Source organism: Panthera onca, chromosome D3 (genome assembly GCF_046562875.1).
Source record: "Panthera onca isolate mPanOnc1 chromosome D3, mPanOnc1 haplotype 2, whole genome shotgun sequence".
NCBI classification, from domain to species: Eukaryota; Metazoa; Chordata; class Mammalia; order Carnivora; family Felidae; genus Panthera; species Panthera onca.
Genome location: NC_138350.1, coordinates 15,853,673 through 15,872,278, shown reverse-complemented (window position 1 = coordinate 15,872,278; position 18,606 = coordinate 15,853,673). Strand labels below are relative to the sequence as shown.

The 18,606-nt window shown below is 46.8% G+C and overlaps 1 protein-coding gene across 1 annotated transcript; it reads left to right on the top strand.

The window, feature by feature from the left end:
- Positions 1-131: 131 nt before the first annotated feature.
- OASL (2'-5'-oligoadenylate synthetase like) lies at positions 132-17,681 on the top strand. Its single transcript, XM_078435706.2, has 6 exons — positions 132-348; positions 3,930-4,212; positions 5,377-5,552; positions 12,184-12,425; positions 15,473-15,620; positions 16,661-17,681. Exons 1-6 carry the CDS (start codon positions 151-153, stop codon positions 17,159-17,161), a joined length of 1,548 nt encoding a protein of 515 aa, XP_078291832.2. The 5' UTR covers positions 132-150; the 3' UTR covers positions 17,162-17,681.
- The last annotated feature ends 925 nt before the right edge of the window (positions 17,682-18,606 follow it).

Sequence of the window (18,606 nt, the reverse complement as noted above, 5' to 3'; positions counted from 1 at the left end):
CTGGTTCCGTCTCCTCTCTGGTCCCTTTATCCCACAGGACGCTGGCAGTCAGCCGAGGGGGAGCCCCCTTAAAGAAGTGGGTGTGTGCAGGGAGCTGGGTAGGTGCCTGGCTATAAATCTGTGCCCCAGTGGTACTCTCCTCATTCAGAGATGGCGCTGACCCCAGAGCTCTATGACACCCCTGCCTCCCGGCTGGACTCCTTCGTGACTCAGTGGCTGCAGCCCAGCCGGGACTGGAAAGAAGAGGTCCTGGAGGCCGTGCGGACGGTGCAAAAATTCCTGAGGGAAGAGCACTTTGAGGGGGAGCATGGGCTGGACCAGGAAGCGCGGGTGCTGAAGGTGGTCAAGGTGAGATTAGTCCCTCCCATCCACAGGCCAGGGCCCGGCAAAGACAGCATGGGGGTCCTCGCGTCAGAGGATGCTTGGGGACGTCTCGCCTCGTTATCCTCAGCCCGCGCTGCTGACACGTCAGGACACCCCAGCTAGCCGCGTGCACCCTGTAGTACGTACGTACTGTCTGCCTTGAGCCGAACAAGCCTGATAAGGAAACTAGTGATAGCCCAAACCCTTAACATACCCTGTCTCTAATCCACGCACCCTGTGAGGTATGCACTGTCCTTTGCCCATTTTACAGATGAGCACAATGGAGGCTTAAGGTTCCTAGTGACCAAATGCAATGCGAGGTCTCTGATTGGATCCAGGTGTGAAATAGACCATCTGGAAAATAACAGTGTGGGGACAATTAAGGACATTTTAATACAGCCTGGAGATTAGGTCATCTAAGACAGCCATCGTTGACTTTATTAGGTGTAACAGTTTGGCGGTTATGGGAGGAAATGTGCTCCCTAAAGTATTCAGGGAAAAAGTATCTGTAATCTGCTTTAAAGTGTTTTTGATGATGCAAATGTGGCGAGAAGTGTAAACCTGTTGAATCTCACTGCCTGGATCTATGAGTGCTCGTTGTGTTCTCTTTCTATTTTTCTACGTTTTAAGTTTTAGATGAAAAAAGTTTTCTTAGATGAACATAAAGGAAGGGAAACAAAAATAATGTAAAACCAGTGAGGGGGACAAAACAGAAAAGACTCATAAATATGGAGAACAAACTGAGGGTTACGGGGGGGGGGGGTTGTGGGAGGGGGGGGGGATGGGCTAAATGGGTAAAGGGCACTAAGGAATCTACTCCTGAAATCATTGTTGCACTATATGCTAACTAATTTGGATGTAAATTTAAAAAAAAAAAATTAAATGAAGCCTTCAAAAGAAAGAAAATAACCTAAAAAAAAAAAAAAGAAGTTTTCTTTAACGGAAGCTCAGAGAGGCGAGGTGACTTACCCAAGGTCACACAGCTAGTGGTGGGGCCGGGATTTGAACCAGGATCTATCTGATTCCACAGCCGGGGCTCCAGGCTGCCCTCACTGAGATGTCCCCCCAAGCCCTTCCTTCAGCTGCTTCTTGACCTGGCTAGAGTCAAAATTCAAGAAGGTCAAAGCGAGAAAGGCCCTGGAGAATCAGACAGTCTCAGCCACACCTTTGTTTAAAAATGAAGGAAACTGAAGCACAGAGAGGGTGATAGGTGTCCCAAGTTCACACAGAGAGCTAGTGGCAAAAGCAAGACTAGAATTAGGGCACCTGACTTCCAGCGCAGTGCTCTAGTCCTGTCTCCAGGGGCAGCCACCCCAGGGAAGGATTTAGAAATCTCAGGTCCCTAGCCCTTCCTTACAACCACCCCTAGCGCCTAGAGCCTGAGGCCGTATGATTTCCACAGACCTGGGTTTGACTCTTGGCATGTTTTCTTTACCAGCTGCGTGATCTTAACTCCTCTTCTCTCTCAAGCTTCTGTCTCCTCATCACCATTTCCTCCTTGTCCAGCAAAAGCTAAAAGCTAAAAGATTAGCACCTGGGGGCGCCTGGGTGGCTCAGTCGGTTAAGCATCCGACTTCAGCTCAGGCCATGATCTTACGGTTCATGGGTTCGAGCCCCGCGTTGGGTTCCGTGCTGACAGCTCAGAGCCTGGAGCCTGCTTCGGATTCTGTGTCTCCCCCTCTCTCTGCCCCTCCCCCACTCATGCCCTGTCTCTCAAAAATAAACAAACATTAAAAAAAAAATTAGCACCTGGTACATGCTCAAAAACAAAAGCGTTGTTATAAATTCTTGCTCTGAATCAGGCAGAGCCTCCCAGCCTACCCCACCCCTAACAATCCAGAGAATGGAGTAGATGAAATGGGGCAGGTCCAGAGACTATAGGATGCTACAAAGAGGACGAGTTTTGATGGCAGGAAGTGGTATTTACCCAGCCCTCAAACTCTGCCTGAAGACTATAGCCCTTGCCTCCTCCCTGAAACCACAAAATAAAAGAGATAGCCCAAAAGCAATGGTCAATGAGAAATATTGCTTTATTCAGACCCTAAACCCTCTCCCCCCCCTCACCCACCCCCAAAAACCTGATTTACTGGGCTTGTCCTTGAACGAGTTGGGTTTAAACAGATTCAGGCTGAAGCAAGTCATGAAGATTATTCTAGAATGTTCTTTCTTCTCTGCCTGGGTCTTACCACTGAAAACGGCAGGAAGCCTATAGCTTTCAGGGGGATGAGCCCTTCATTCACACACAGGGTTCCATCCCCAGCCCGGCCAAATGGGGCAGAAATGCTGGGTCTCAGTGAAGGAAGAGAATGCAAAAGGGCGGGGGAAGAAAAGATGGCAGTCTTCTCCTCAGAACCAGGGCCTGCCTCAGAGACTTGGGTCACAGGAAAGAAAGGGAGAAGAACCACCCTTGTCTTCTGCCCCTTTATCTGACTGACTATGACTCCTGGCTCTGAGTCCAAGGCAAGTTGATTAATCCTCACGGCCTCAGTTTTCTTATCTGTGCACTGGGGACAATCATACCTGTACCCACCTCAATCGGCGGGTGTTAGGATTAAAAGATACTGTATGTGCAAAGGGCCTTCAGTGATATAGTGAGTGTTCACCCCGTGACAGCTGGATTATAATCAACCCTTGGTGACTCCACCCCCCGTGACAGCTGGATTATAATCAACCCTTGGTGACTCCACCCCCCAGAAGCGGTAGCCAACTTGAGGTCTGGGGCATCACTAGCAATTCTACCGCCCAACCTGAGGCTGGAGAGTTGTGGGGCTTTGTAGAACAGAGGCAGGAGGGGCGGGAGAGCAGGTCTAGACTCTCAGAACATCAAATAGACCACTTCCAACTTGTCCAGCTCAGGCCCCTTCCATCCAGATGGGGAAACAGAATCCCAGGCAGAGAAGGGATGATCTCAGTCCACTAGACAAAGAAGAGCATGAGAAATATATTGCTGACCTCCTGCATTCCGGGCACGCGGTAAGCCCCTGCCATGCCTTATGTGTCATCCACTCCTCCCAGTGACTCAAGTGCCATTACTCTTCTCATTTCACAGATGAGAAATGAGGGTTCACGATGATCACACAGCTGAGAAACAAGGGCAAGAATCGGGGTCAAAGTCAGGCTGCCCCATCCCGCAGGCTGCCCTACGGTTCTTATCCACCAGGCAATCCTGCGCCCCGCTTTTTACTGTCATGAAATTACTCAGACACCCAGAAGGCTCAGAATGCGCTGTACAGAAGGCGCCACTAGGTTTCTTGGAGGAGGCGTCACTCCACAGGTTGAGAATACCCTGTCTCAGAAGCAATGCGTTGTCATTAATAAGAAGTGTGGGCTCTGGGGTCCGGCTGCCTGGATTCAGACCCAGACCCTTCTGTGCACTGTGTGACCCTGGGTGAGTGACTTAGTCTCTTGAAAGTCCAGTTTTCCCACCCGGAAAGAGGGGGATGGCGGTACCCCCACCCGTACCTCTGGGCTGCGGTGGACATTACGTGGGATAATTCCTATAAAGAGCCTCAGGGACTGCCTGGCAGGGGCAGTGGCCCAGGGTGACGGGGCTCTGTGTTCTGCAGGTAGGCTCCTTTGGGAACGGCACGGTGCTCAGGAGAACCTCGGAGGTGGAACTGGTGGTGTTCCTGAGCTGTTTCCACAGCTTCCGGGAGGAGGCCAGGTACCACCAAGCCGTTCTGAGTCTGATGTGGAAAAAGCTGTGGTGTTGCCGGGACCTACTGGCCCTTGGGCTCGAGAACGTGGAAATAGTCCAAGGAGTCCCCGATGCCCTCGTCTTTACCATCCAGACCAGGAAGACCGCAGAGCTCGTCACTGTCACCGTCATGCCTGCCTACAGGGCCCTGGGTAAGGGGAGGGGAAGCCGATCTGATTCACACACTTGCCCTCCCCGGGAGACCCGAATTCCCTCACCTCCCGTTCATGACCACATGCAGACACCTGCATTCATCCATTCAACCCATGTTCTGAGCTGGGGGCTCAGCGACCACAGGGCCCAGGACTGGCCCAACTTGGGCTACTGTGTCACCCAACTCGGGAAACGTTTACCAAATAATCATGTGGATAAATATATGATTGCAAGAGGAGACGAGACCCACAGAGGGGAATGTGTTAGAAGCATAATCTGGGGTGCTTCTGTAGCATTTATCACAGGTGTAGTGTTTGTGCTTTTCCAGAAGCAGACCCTGAGACAAGGGTTTGAGGACAAGCAGTCCCAGGAGATGCTGATAGGGAAGTACGGGAGAGGGACAGGGGAGGAAAGAAGCATCGTAAGGTCACCATTATGAACCACAGGGCTTTGTGCTCCTGGAGAACTCTAAGTCACTGTGTACAGTACCCCTCAACTGAATCCCAAGTGGGATGTTGGAGTTTATGCCCCAACTTCGCAGTCACCCTTGGCTGACGGCTGCTTCCCAGGACCATTAACTCCCCAGCACTTCTAGTTTGTCCTCAGGCAAAGAGTCCTCGATGTTTGAAGTAAACAGTATCAGCTACAACCTCAGATGATCATGTTTCCTCTTGTGCCAGCTCCTGTTAACTAGAGTGGTTGCCAGGAGTTGCTTTGTAGAGAAGGTGTCAGAAGTGGGATCCTACGTGAGCAAGAAAGAGAGTGCCCAGATGCATTAGTGATGCATGCCACGAAAGCACAGCGTTCAGCAGCACACTGCTTGAGGAGCCCAGATTTCTTATCTGGAACTGGTTCTCTGCTTCTGGGGTCAGGAGTTTGGAATAAATCCCCGAGAAAGAAATTCAAAGCAGACATTAAGGAAACCTGGGGTATTGGGACGTGGAGAGAAGACCACAGTCTTCTGAGACCCGAGGAATGGAAAGCCCACTTTTGGTTCTCCAGAAGTACAATCAAGCAAGGCAAACCTTGATTCCCTTAGACTGTGAGGTCTCAGGTTTCCCTGGAGAGACACTCCAATGCATGAGCAGGCTAGCTCCATAGACCTCTTATCAACCTGGGGCTTCCTAAATCCCCACTCTCTACCTCTGCCTCCTCCCACTCAGGGCCTTCTGTTTCCAACTCTCAGCCACATCCTGAGGTCTATGTGAGTCTGATTGAGGCCCACGGTTACCCTGGAAATTTCTCCCCATCCTTCAGCGAGCTGCAGAGGAACTTTGTGAAACATCGGCCAACCAAGCTGAAAAGCCTCCTGCGGCTGGTAAAACACTGGTACCTGCAGGTGAGGGGGCTGCCAGGATGGGGGCAGAAGGGGTCGCTGGCAGAAGCAGCGGGGGGGGGGGGGGGGGGCGGGGGGGGCTGATTTGTCATTCCAGGAAACTGGGGGAGGGGGAAGAAACTGCTAATCTTTTAAACTGTAAAGTGAAACAGTGGAGAAAGGTGGGAAAGGAGGAGGAGGAGAAAGAGGAACAGAGAAGGGAGGAGGAAAATAAGGAACACACAGTATTTCAGTAAACAAATGTTTGTAACACCCCAGTTATGGTCTATGTTGGCTAATGTCAACTTCACTGAGTTCTCTAGACATTAATTAATCTCAGCTGGTTAAGGACTAACCAGAGGAAAGTCTTGTTTAATTGCACCCACACCAATTTCCCCCCACAAATGGTTGGGTTCCTATCACAACCACTATTGACTAAATATATCCACTAATAGCTACTTTTTAGATTTCACACGTGATAGTTTGCAAGGTACCAAGGATATTCCAAAATATCCACATGAACAAGTCTTCTAAAATTACAAAAGGAAAATTCAGAAACAAACTCAAAAATGAAAAAGGGCAGGGTGGGGGGGAGCTGCTTTCTTATTTAAAAAAAATGGTAAGGAAAAAGTTTTTAATAAATAAATAAATGTTCAGAAAGTCATATTTTAGAAAGATTTGTTCATTTTTAAAAAGGAAGTTGTTTTTTTTTTAAGAAAAAAGTATTTTTTTTTTTTAAATCAAGGGGCTCCTGGGTGGCTCAGTTGGTTGAGCATCCGAGTTTGGCTCAGGACATGATCTCACAGTTTGTGGGTTCGAGGCCCGGGTTGGGCTCTGTACTGACAGCTCAGAGTCTGGAGCCTGTTTCAAATTCTGTATCTCCCTCTCTCTCTCTGTCTCTCGCCCGCTCACACTGTGTGTGTGTGTGTGTGTGTGTGTGTGTGTGTGTGTGTGTGTCTGTCTCTCTCAAAAATAAATAAATGTTAAGAACTTAAAAACTTTCCAAGGTTAGTAAGTTTGCAGTTACTTGGTGGAAAAATAGCATTTTCTTACATGATTATCACGTCAACCAAGGTTGTGATGTATCTTCACACACCAGCATCGCCAAAGCCAAGAATAAAATTGGTTTTGTTGGTGAGTCAATTACTTACAGGAAATGATGCAAGGTTTTGTGGACTTGAAGAATTTGAACCCAAAAGAATGATTCATTTGCTTGCTTTGTCTGTTTGAGCGCTGAATGTTTTCTTCCTGCATATGATATACACATTTTTTTTTTGTAATATCCACGGGACAACATATCAGCTTTACTTCTACAATCCTCCCTTCTGTTTTTATTCAAGCCTTCTCCCTTAAAACAGGGATTTGATCACGTGTGGTTTCTTAAAACAGTTTTTTGGTTCAGTGTTACTGATTTGATGATATCTTTGGTTCAACTAGTTTTGTTTAGCTGAGTGTTGCAAGATGTGTTGGTCAATATAGAAGGACATAAAGAGCTCATGCTATTTGGTAAACACAACTAGAGTCTCATTGTGGTTAAAAGATTGAAGTTTGTTTGTTTGTTTGTTTGTTTGTTTGTTTGGAGGCTTTGTAAAGTCCCAGGAGTTGTCATGTGCTTTCATGGCTCAGAAGTATTTCATTCTTCTTTTCAGTCCATCAACTAGGGGGTCAGAGACCAGGGAGCACGCAACTTAGCTCCTCGGGGGTTTCATCTTTCAAATTGACTGTAAGGTTATCACCGATCTTAGAGACGTCTAAGTGTGTTCATGCTCGTAGCCTGTCCCCAAAGTGTTATTTTTGCCATCTATATAATGCTGGGCTTCTATCAGCCTTGCAACAGTATCAGATCAGTTTCTGGCAGGGATTTTATAAGCATCATTTCCATGTGTGAAGAGGAGGGGGTTATTCTTGCTTTTTTTTGTTGTTTTTTTTTTTGTTTGTTTTTGTTTTTCTTTTACGGACAAAATGATGTTTGTTTCTTATATTTGGAAGTATTTAATTCAGTACAGTTCTGGGAACAAGATGGGACTTTTCCCAGTGTTTTAGTTGTGCTTTTCACACAAGGTTTTTTGTTCATTTGGGGTTTTTTTTTGGTTTTTGTTTTTGTTTTTGTTTTTGTTTTTGCCATTTTAAGTATACAGTTCAGCAGCATTAATTACATTGACAGTGCTGTGTAAACCTCACCACTGTCTGTTCCCAGATCATTTTCATCCTCACAGGCAGAAACTCTGCACCCAGTAAACAGTAACTCCCCATCCTCCCCCTCCCCAGGCATTGGCAACCATCATTTGACTTTCTGTCTCTGTGAATTGGCCTCTTCTCTGGGTCCCTCATTTAAATGGAATTATACATCATCTGTCTTTCTGGTCTGTTTTATTTTGTCCTTGATTCTTTTGAGGGAGAGGGGGCAGAGAGAGACAGGGGAGAGAGAGAGCATCTTAAGCAGGCTGCATGCCCAGCACACAGCCCAACGTGGGCTGGATCTCACCACCATGAGATCATGACCTGAGCTGAAAATCAAGAGTCAAACACTTAACTGACCAAGCCACCCAGGTGCCCCTGTCCTTGATTCTTTTTCTTAATTTTAATTTAATTTTATTTATTTGTGTGAGAGAGAGAGAGCTGGGGAGGGGGCTGAGAGAGAGAGAGAGAAAGAGAGAGGAGAGAATCTTAAGCAGGCTCCATGCCCAGCACAGAGCCTGATGTGGGGCTCGATCCCATGACCCTGGGATCATGACCTGAGCCAAAATCAAGAGTTGGGCGCTCAACTACCTGAGCCACCCAGGCACCCCTGTCTTTGATTCTTAATAGTGGAATTTTCACACCTAATGAAATGAGATTTCTTGCATGAAAACAATTTTATTTATAAACTTGATTTATTATTGGTTATCGGTTAATTGACACATTGCCTTATCTAAACCTATCCTCGTAGGAAGAAGGATAAATTTGTATTGAACTTATGTAAATGCTACGTATTCATGAAAAAGAAGTTAATAAAATCACTCTGTAAATGTTTAACCATCATTCTGAATAGTTTTGTAAACAGGGCCAATTTATATATGCTATGCTTTTACAGCATCATTATCTTTGTTTTTCTGAGGATTTGTTAGATTATAATCGATGGTAGGAATTTTTATAGGCATTTTTTATCCTGAGGTGTTGGAATAATATGTCATTTAAAGAAAGTTTAAACTTAGCTTGCCCAAGTATAGTCATAGATTGAGGATAGAAATTAGATTAAGAAGAAAGAATGGGTCTTTTTTTTTTTGTCACATATCCATCAAAAATAGAACATTAATCTGGATAATTAATTCTCATTTTGTTGATCTTTGGTTAAGCAATCTGCTTTTATGAAGTCATCTGCTTCTGGAATAAAAGAATCTGGTGAACTTCTGTCTCAGTCCCCTTTTGGGAATATGAATTTATTCCCAATTATGCTCCATAAATTTCCAATCTCTGAGTGGGAAGAAAGAAATCTACCTACCAGTAGATTATATTGTAATCAGATCATTCTTTTGTAAAATGTTTTCTTCTTTTATATACAAAAACAAAAAGAACTACAACTTTTGGTTTTACTACTTTAATTATGGTCAAAAATAAATCCAGCCATCAGTCAGCTCCTCATCTCATAGGGCTGTTTTCCACGAGTCACATATACATGTGCACACACATGCACACATATTCACACATGCAGACAACTTTTTGAGTAATTTAAAAACTCGTAAGACAACAACAGTGAGCCTCCTGGGAGATACCAGAATCCTCAAGAAAAAAAAAAAACAGACCAAAAGAGAAACAGAGAAAGATGCAAAAGACAAGCAAAGTCCCATCAACTGCCACCCAGCAGAGAATAAAGTCCTATCATCTGTCTCCCCATAGAGACCAAATGGTCAAACCATAAAACTGGATGCACAGGTCATTGTCACCAAAAGGGACATAAACGGCCCTGTACAAATAAGTAAGAACACGAACCAGAATCGGATTTGGCCAAGAATCAGACTTAAATAGGATCAGACGTACAAACAGTCGGATTGGGGAAGGTGGAAAGAAACATCAGCAAGGGTAAAGCTGTTGCCACACAAGGTCCACCCTGGGAGCTGGAAAAGGGGCGTGTCCAAATGTCAAAGCCCATGGGGTACATTTCTCAGGCAACACAGTTCAGGTCATTTGGGAAATAAATCCTCCTGGACAATCTCAGTGAGACAGACCTCCTGCTGCAAAAAGAAACTAACAGACAAAAGTCACTTATTAAATAAGAACCTGCAGGCTAGTTTGCCAGGGAATCAGACTGCAGAAGAAAAGGCTTAAGCCAGTGGAAAATATAATAGGTGTTTAAAGAAACAACAATTATCAAGACTAGGTTTAGAGTTTGTCTGGTCATGGAAAAATGGCAATTTTCTCACATTTATCATAACTAGAAAGGTCATGACATATCTCAGACGGCGCCATTGCAAGAGTCAGAAACATTCTGAACATGGAGAAAGCAAAGTATCTCTGAAGATCAGCCCTGGAAGGGAACACAGATGTTTTCTTCTGGGTTTTTTTGTTTTGTTTTGTTTTGTTTTGTTTTGTTTTTGTTTTTCTTTGTACCATTAAATAGTCTGTTGAAGCTCCTAAGAGAATGAAAGGGCTCATGTTCCCTAAGGCTTACATCTTACGATTACAGGCATTCTGCATTATATTTATCATCTAAATTTTAAGAATCCCACTAGTAGGGGCACCTGGATGGATCAGGTGATTAAGCATCAGACTTCAGCTCAGGTCATGATCTCTCGGTCCATGGGCTTGAGCCCCACGTCCGGCTCTGCTCTGTCAATGTGGAGCCTGCTTGGGATTCTCCCTCTCCCTCTTTCTCTGCCCCTCCCCAGCTCTCTCTCTCTCAAAATAAATAAATAAATAAACTTTTAAAAAAAGAATCCCACTAGTAAAATCTCCCTAATACTGGAGAAAATAAATTGTATTGCTATGAGTTTGAATTCTTAACAAAATTACATTAGTCTTGAGTTTTAAGTGTGAATTCAAAAAATGTTATGAAAACAAATTCATTAATTTGTAAATAAATTTTAATTCAATGAAAAATGCTTCTAAAAGTTGAGAATAAAGTTGTTATTCTTTAGATGACCTGTTTTTGTTTGTTTCAAAGTCGAAGTAGGGTTTTTTTTCCCCCTTTGACTATGGGGTGTTAGTGGCCACAGGGCAAGATGTCAATGTCACATCCACGAACCAAATAGCTGGATGTTTGACAGAAATTTTCATTTTCTAACTGAATACTAGACAAATTGTTTAGACAAGAAGTGACTGGTATGCTTTCTTTTTAAGAAAAGATGCTTTTCTTTAAGATGCTTAAGTTAAGATGCTTTCTTTTGCAAGTAAGAGAAAAACCAACTCAGACTGACTTAAACACCAAGGAGAATTATCAGCTCATGTGTGAAAACCTGTAACAGTGGGGATGGGGTTTCAGGCACTGTTTTGAGGCGGGGGGGGGGGGGGGTCTCCAGGTCTGTTTTCTCTAGAATTGCCTCAAGTTCTCTCTTTCTGTCTCTGTCTCTGTCTCTCTCTCCCAACTCAGATTTCAGGCTGATTTAACCTCAGGATGGCAAAATGGCCACAGCTATTTCTACCCTCATATCCACACATGGGAGAAGATTTCTGTCCTTTCAGCCCCCCTGGGCTTCACTCACATTGCCAGCTCACATCACAAGCTTCTCTTGAACCAATCACTCAGCAAGGGGAATAGGTTTATGCTGATGACCCTGTCCAGTCAGGATCCACCCTGGAGTTGAGGGGGATGCTAATCCCATCCTCCAACCAGCATTGCCACTACACAATGGAGAAGAAAGAGATGCCTGCTAGAGCATTCTGCGTTCCCCGCAGAATCTCAGCTATTGACAAATTCTATAGATACCTCCCACCCCTCCCTTTTTTTTTCTATCAGCTAAGAAGACTTTTCTTTGAAGGAAAACTTTCAGAAGCCCAGTACACTAAGAGAGATAGAAATGGAGCTGCTTAGGCTGGGATCTAGTAGCAGAGTCCCACCCCTCACTCCGTGGGACATCTCTCTGTAAGTCCACACCAGGGGTTATGTCAAGCCTAGTTTGAGGGATGCAACTCTTGATCTCGGGGTTGTGGGTTCAAGCCCCACGTGTAGGGTGTAGAGATTGCTTAAAAATAAAATCTTTTAAGGGGTGCCTGGGTGGCTCAGTTCGTTAAAGTGACTTGATTTAGTCTCAGGTCATGATCTCAGGGTTCGCGAGCCCCACATAAGGCTCAGGGCTGACAGCACAAAGCCTGCTTGGGATTGTGTGTGTGTGTGTGTGTGTGTGTGTGTGTGTGTGTCTTTCTCTTTCTCTCTCTCTCTCTGCCCCTCCCCCTGCTCTCTCTGTCTCTGTCTTTGAAAATAAATATTTTAAAAATTCTTTAAATAAAACCTTAAAAAAAAAGCATACTTTGAAACCCACTGGGCCAACTGAGCGAGCCCCTTAAGTCTAAAACCAGGAAAATCATGTAGGGCCCGAAAGGGAAAGTGACTGGCCAGGATCACACAGCCAGTAGGTGGCAGAGCTGACACAGGAAGTTGGGTTTTCCAGTTTGTGGTCCGTCCAGAGCGGATCCTGACACACAATCTTGGAGTCTCTCTCTCCCGGGTCTCTTTCTACAGTACGTGAAAGCCAAGTGCCCAAGGGCGGCGCTGCCCCCTGTCTATGCCCTTGAGCTGCTGACTATCTACGCCTGGGAAGTAGGTGCCCAGGAGGGCGAGAGCTTCAGGCTGGACGAGGGCTTTGCCACTGTGATGGAGCTGCTCCAGGAGTATAAGTTCCTCTGCATCTACTGGACCAAGTACTACACATTCCAGAACCCACTCATCAAGGGCTTTGTCAGAAAACAGTTCAAAAGAGACAGGTACTGGGCCCCTGCTTGCTCGCCACATCCCACGGAGACCGGAGAGAGAAGGGAGGCAAAAGCGGTGTCGCACTGAATGGCTGGGCTTTATCAAGTAGTAAAACTGAACCGGAATCTCACAGTGACTCGGGGCACACCTCCAGGTGGCCGTCTTTCGGAGTACCAACTGGGGCGGCCGGAGTGATGGCAGAACAGGCGCTTAGAAAGTTTCTTCCCCTCTTTGACCGAGTTTTAGTTGAAAGGGGTCCCGCCGAAATTGTAATCCACGGAGGCATTGTGCTTCCAGAAAAATCTCAAGGAGAAGGATTGCAAGCAACAGTGGTGGCCAGTGGATGGGGATCTAAAGGAAAGGATGGAGAGATTCAACCAGTCAATGTGAAAGTTGGAGATAAAGTTCTTCTTCCAGAATATGGAGGCACCAAAGTAGTTTTAGATGACAAGGATTCTTTCTTTTTAAAAAAAAAAAAAAAAACATTAAAAAAATTTTTTAATGTTTATTTATGTTTGAGAGACAGAGAGAGACAGAGTGTGAGCGGGTGAGGGGCAGAGAGAGGGAGACACAGAATCTGAAGCAGGCTCCAGGCTCCAAGCTGTCAGCACAGAGCCCGACGTGGGGCTCGAACTCACAAACTGTGAGATCATGACCTGAGCGAAGTCGGATGCTTAACCAACTGAGCCACCCAGGTGCCCCTAAAAAAATTTTTTAATGTTCATTTATTTTGGAGAGAGCGAGAGAGAGACAGAGCATGAGCGAGAGAGGGGCAGAGAGGGAGGGAGACACAGAATCCGAAGCTGGCTCCAGGCTCTGAGCTGTCTGCACAGAGCCGGATGTGGGGCTTGAACTCATGAACCATGAGATCATGACCTGAGCCAAAGTGGGATGCTCAACCCACTGAGCCACCCAGGTGCCTCGTCAAGGATTATCTCTTATTTAGAGATGGTGGCATCTCTTATTTAGAGATGGATTATCTCTTATTTAGAGACGGAAAGTATGTAGACTGAAACAAATCATTATTGAAATGGCGTGAAGTGAAGCGGCCTGTTCCAGTGAAGTTGCGAAATCTTTCATCATGTAAATAATTTTCATGTCTCTCTTTTATAATAAATTAATGGTATCCAAACTAAAAAAAAAAAAAAAAATTTGGCCACCTTTCAAACTCGCAGGGGCCCGGAGGGGTTGAGGGGCGTTTCCCTGTGCCTCAAGGAACCTCGCCCTGCTTTCCTCTCTGGCTTCCAAAAGCCCATTTCGGTGCGTTTTAGCGACAGCATGGAAAAATGGAAAGAATCACGGAGAGCCAGGTGTCATCCCAGTCCTGCCTTTTTGTCTCACCTCTGTGAGCCTCAGCTCCTCATCTGGAAAAGAGGAGAAACTGGCACCCACAGGGCAGGCTGTTGTAAGGGTCAGAGTGTGAAGGGCCTATGGGGTGCAGTCTATGGTAGATGCCGGGGAAATGTTCATTATTGTAGCTCACGCCGTTGGAGCACATGTAGCTCTAGGAAAAGCACCAGCGCCCGCCCCCAAGCCCTGGGCCATCAACCATTTCAGCGAAAGCTGGCTCAACCTGAAGCGTCAGCACTTGGGTCCCTTTGCCTGAGGGTTTTCAGCCTCCCCTAATGACTGGTGGAAGCTGGGGGATAAATACCCCAGCTCCCTCCTGTCTCAGATGGATCTGGATCACATGTGCTACACTGTTTCCCAGAGGCCCTGCAGTGGAACTGACCGCCAGTGGCCCACATATGCTTCCCCACATGTGGTGCTTCCCCACATATCCTTCCAAATAAACCCCTAGCACTCAGATCCTGCTCTTGGCACCTACTTCTGGGGACATCCAGCTGAAACAAGTCTTTACATTAGCTCTAGGTAGCTGCAAGCAATATTTATTGTTCCCTTATATGAGTATTGGGTCTTTTTATTTCTTTCCAAGGAAGAAAACCCCAATCTCCTGATGAGAAGGGGATTTTTATTATAAGGATGTCCAGGAATGTGAGGTTAGAAAGCCACTGGGACCCGAGGCAAACCTGCAGACACCCTCTTTCTCTGTCTCTCTCGTGGTCCCCACGCCCTCTTTCTTCCCATGACCTCTGCTGCTCTCCCTACACCTGCCCTGTTCCTCTCTTACTTCCGTTTGATGAAGAACCTGCATCATCCCTGGTCCAATCCCCAGAGGGAACTAGTCTACCCATTGGGCACAGGCGCTATGTGTCAGGTCACCTGGTGGGTCACTTTGGGTCAGGTGATCTCACCCTCTAGGACAGCCTGGCACCTCCCCCTTTTTCAGGCAGGATTATTTCAGGGATGCAGGGATGTTGCATTCTGTCACGGATAAAGTCACAGCTCCCTCCTATGCCCAAAGCTCCTGGAGTATGAGGGCCAGGTCTTAATCATGGGCTTGGCATCCAACACATATGGCCACGCCACACCACTTAAGGAAGTGATTAGACCTCCTTCAAGCCAATATTCTTTAAAAATTCATTCACCATTTATACAGAAGAGAGACATTTGGTGGCAGCCTAACCCCTGCTCTACTGAGGCAGAGCCCATGGGTGAGAACACCCATTTGCTGGCTGTGAGAACTCATAGAAAGAAGTCTGTGCCTCAGTTCCCTCATCTGTGAAATGGGGACAACAGCAACAACAGCAACAATAGTCGCTGCCTTTCAGAATTGTTAGAAGGATTAAAATAGGTGAATTCACACAGGGTGTGGCCCAGCGCCTCAATAAATATCAGTCGTTGGTGGTGGTGGTGGTGTTTCTATCGTCCAAAGCACTTCAGCAGCCCTAGCCTTCAACTTACTTATGGAGCCTCAGCAAAACAAAAGCTCTGCCCAGCTGCCTAAGCGGGTACCTGTTATCGCTACCCATGCCCTTGGGGCATCTCAACACTCCACACCCCCCCCCCCAAACACCTTGCACGCACCTCTCCCCAAAAGGAATTCTTGGAAATATAATCATCCCCTCTCGCTTCTTCTCCACCAATGTTCTTGGGTCCTCTCAGCCTGACAGCCCGCCCAGGGCTCCAAACACAGAACCCTCTCCCTGTGTTGCAGGCCTGTCATCCTGGATCCAGCTGACCCCACCCACAATGTGGCAGAAGGGTACAGATGGGACATCGTCGCTCAGAGGGCCTCCCAGTGCCTGAAACAGAACTGTTGCTATGACGACAAGGAGAATCCAGTCCCCAGCTGGACCGTGAAGGTAATGGCTCCTCTCGGGGTTGTCAAGGGCTTGAAGCTCGGAAGCGGGTAACTGCATAGCATATACTTACTTCTGTGTCGATGCAGTCAGGAAGTTGGAAGCCTAGCTGGGGCACCCACCAGCTCTGTGAACTCGGGGACATTTTTTCAACCCTCTGAGCCTCAGCCTTTCTTACAAACTCGTGTTCTCCTTGTCTTTCTCTTTCCCACAACCCCCTGGAGAATCAGTCATGCTCGCGAGCATTCTTTGCATGAGCTGAGCGCAGGCGAGTCAATTCAACAGCTCTCTTGTGCCGGCATTTGGGGTTGCTGTGGGGAGGGGCAATGGAACAACAGTAGTGCAGAAATAAGACTTAACCCCTACCCTCAAGGGATGAAGAAACTGAGGCTCAGGCAGGTTCAGTTAATTAACCAAGATCACACTGCAAAGGGGCAGCAGAGCCAGAATTTGCACCCAGGTCTTTGTGGGGCCTACCAGCCAACTGAGGCCCACAGATAGACTGAAAAGTATGTGCCTCTGGGTTTTTCCTGAATCTAAAACCCATTGTGCAAAGACTTTTATCTTGTAAAATCAGAAGACTTGGGGATTCCGGGCTCATGTTCCTTCTTGAAAAATCAGCTGGTGTCCAACCCTCCCCAGCACCTTCCAGGTGGTGTTCTTCAGCCACCAGGGACTCCCAGGCCCTCGAGCGTGGCCGCTGATGGTGGTTCAGAACAGACTTTGAAATCTGACCGACCTTGGGTCAAATACCCACGGTGCTCCTCACCACCTTTGTGATGGTCAGTAAGGTTATTTAACCACGTTCGACCACAATTTCCTCATCTGTACAACGGGATAATAGGAACCAAGGTCGTAGGGCTGCTGTGACAATAAAATGCATTCAGAAGAGTGTGACAGGTGCCCAGCCCAGGGCCTGGAAGGTGGTTGGCACAACCCAAATGTTTACTGCTGTTGGAAACACAAGGATGGGTAAAGGGAAATTTTGCATGTCAGAGGAGGGTGGAATTAACCCCTCTCCCTCCCTCTTCTCTCCCTTCCAGCGGGCACGAGACATCCAAGTGACCGTGGAACAGTGGGGTTACTCAGATCTGATCCTCAGGGTGAACCCTTATGAACCCATAAAGAAGGTTAAAGAGAAGATCTGGCAGAGCCGGGGCTGTGTGGGCCTACAGCATCTGTCCTTCCAGGAGCCTGGTGGCAAGCGACAGCCCCTCAATAGCCAGTGCTCCTTGGCCTATTACGGAGTCTTCTCCAACATCCGCATCTGTCTGGTGGAGACCATCTCCCCCGAGATCCAGGTCTTTGTGAATCATCCCAATGGTGGGAGCCACGCCTACGCCATTGACCCCAAAAGCTTCATCCTGGGCCTGAAGCAGCAGATTGAAGACAAGCAGGGGCTGCCCACAAGTCAGCAGCAGCTGGAGTTCCAAGGCCAAGTCCTGCAGGATTGGGTGTCTTTGTGGAGCTATGGTATCCGGGATAGTGATACCCTCATCCTCTCCAAGAAGAAAGCTGGAAAGTTTCCTTTTCTGCCCAACTAATCTGGGACTCAGCATATCAACCACTTCCTCCAGCTCTCGCCTGGGGGAGGTCCCATGTCTTCACCAGCTTTGTAAATAGTGAGCGTAGCCCCGCCAGGAGGGATGTGGGACACTTGCTATACGATGCACAATGGCCAGACCATACATGACAATAGAATTCTGACCCACAGCCTCTGCAGTCCCCTAGCCCAGGAAGCCAAACTATCACCTCTGCAGCAAGCACCCCCAAATCATCAGGACTTGATCACTGCCAGCTTCCCTAATTCGACCTCACTTCCAACTTAGAATCAACCAGAAAAATCCAGATAGGCTCCCTAACCAATCACAGAGGAGGCCCTGCTTCTAATTAGCTGCCTACTGCTTCCCCATACCAACAGCTTCAATCAGAGTATACCTGAAGCCTTCCCTTTTTTTCCACTATAAAGTTTTCCCTGTCTTGGAATCTCTGCCAGTTTACGAGGGATGGTGGCTGACTCCCTTGCAATAGCAAGTTGGAAATAAATCATCTTTGTTTATTCTCCTTTGGGTGGTCGTCATCTCTTTCTACGGGTGCTGATGCCGTCCTGGTGGTTCTTGCTTACTCATTTGAGCCTCCTAACTCTGGGAGGCGAGGACTGCAGGGAAACTGAGACAGACAGAGACAAAGCCCAGGACAGCGAGGACGATGAAGTGTAAAACGATCCCTTCAACTCCTGATGCACACACACAAACAGTACATAATGGTCCAAGGACTTGAGGAAAAGAACAGTATCTTTATCATCAGAGGAGATCATGTGATCAGGTTTACTCCCATCAACCAGTAAAAAGTTTCCTTTTTACTCCTCCCCTTTGCCCTGGTTTCTGATGAACTACTCCCTTACTATAGAATATAAAATGTACTTTATAATTGGTTCTCAGCAGCCTCTGGGCAATTTACCAATAGTAACCCATTCCCTGCCTTCTTTTGCCTTAAGGGACAGAACAACTGCCTCCTTTCCATAGGGTAGACAGGCTGGTCCCCCCCCCCCCCCGGCTTTTACTCTTGATAGTGCCCCCAGTACCCACGTTGTAATGGGAAAATTCTTGTTTAAAAAAGAAAAAAAGGAATGAATAAGTCACCTTCCTCTCTTTCATAATAGAAAAGCCCAAGGCCAAAGAGGTTTTGTTTTTGTTTTTAAGATTTTATTTTTCCTTTAAGTAATTTCTGCCCCAGGGTGGGGCTTGAACTTAGAATCCTGAGATCAAGTCACATGGCTCTACCGACTGAACCAGCCAGGCCCCCCCACCACCCCGAGAGTTTATTTTAATACAATTTCTGACACGCAGCCTCAAAGGTAAAACATGAAGAGAAGCATCCCAAAGACAAAAGTCACTTTGTTCATCCTACATAGCAGAGTATCTTAACTGCAGAGATTCTAATGTGTCGGTCCTGGGTGGGTCCTAGGAGTCAGTATGTAAAAGCTCCC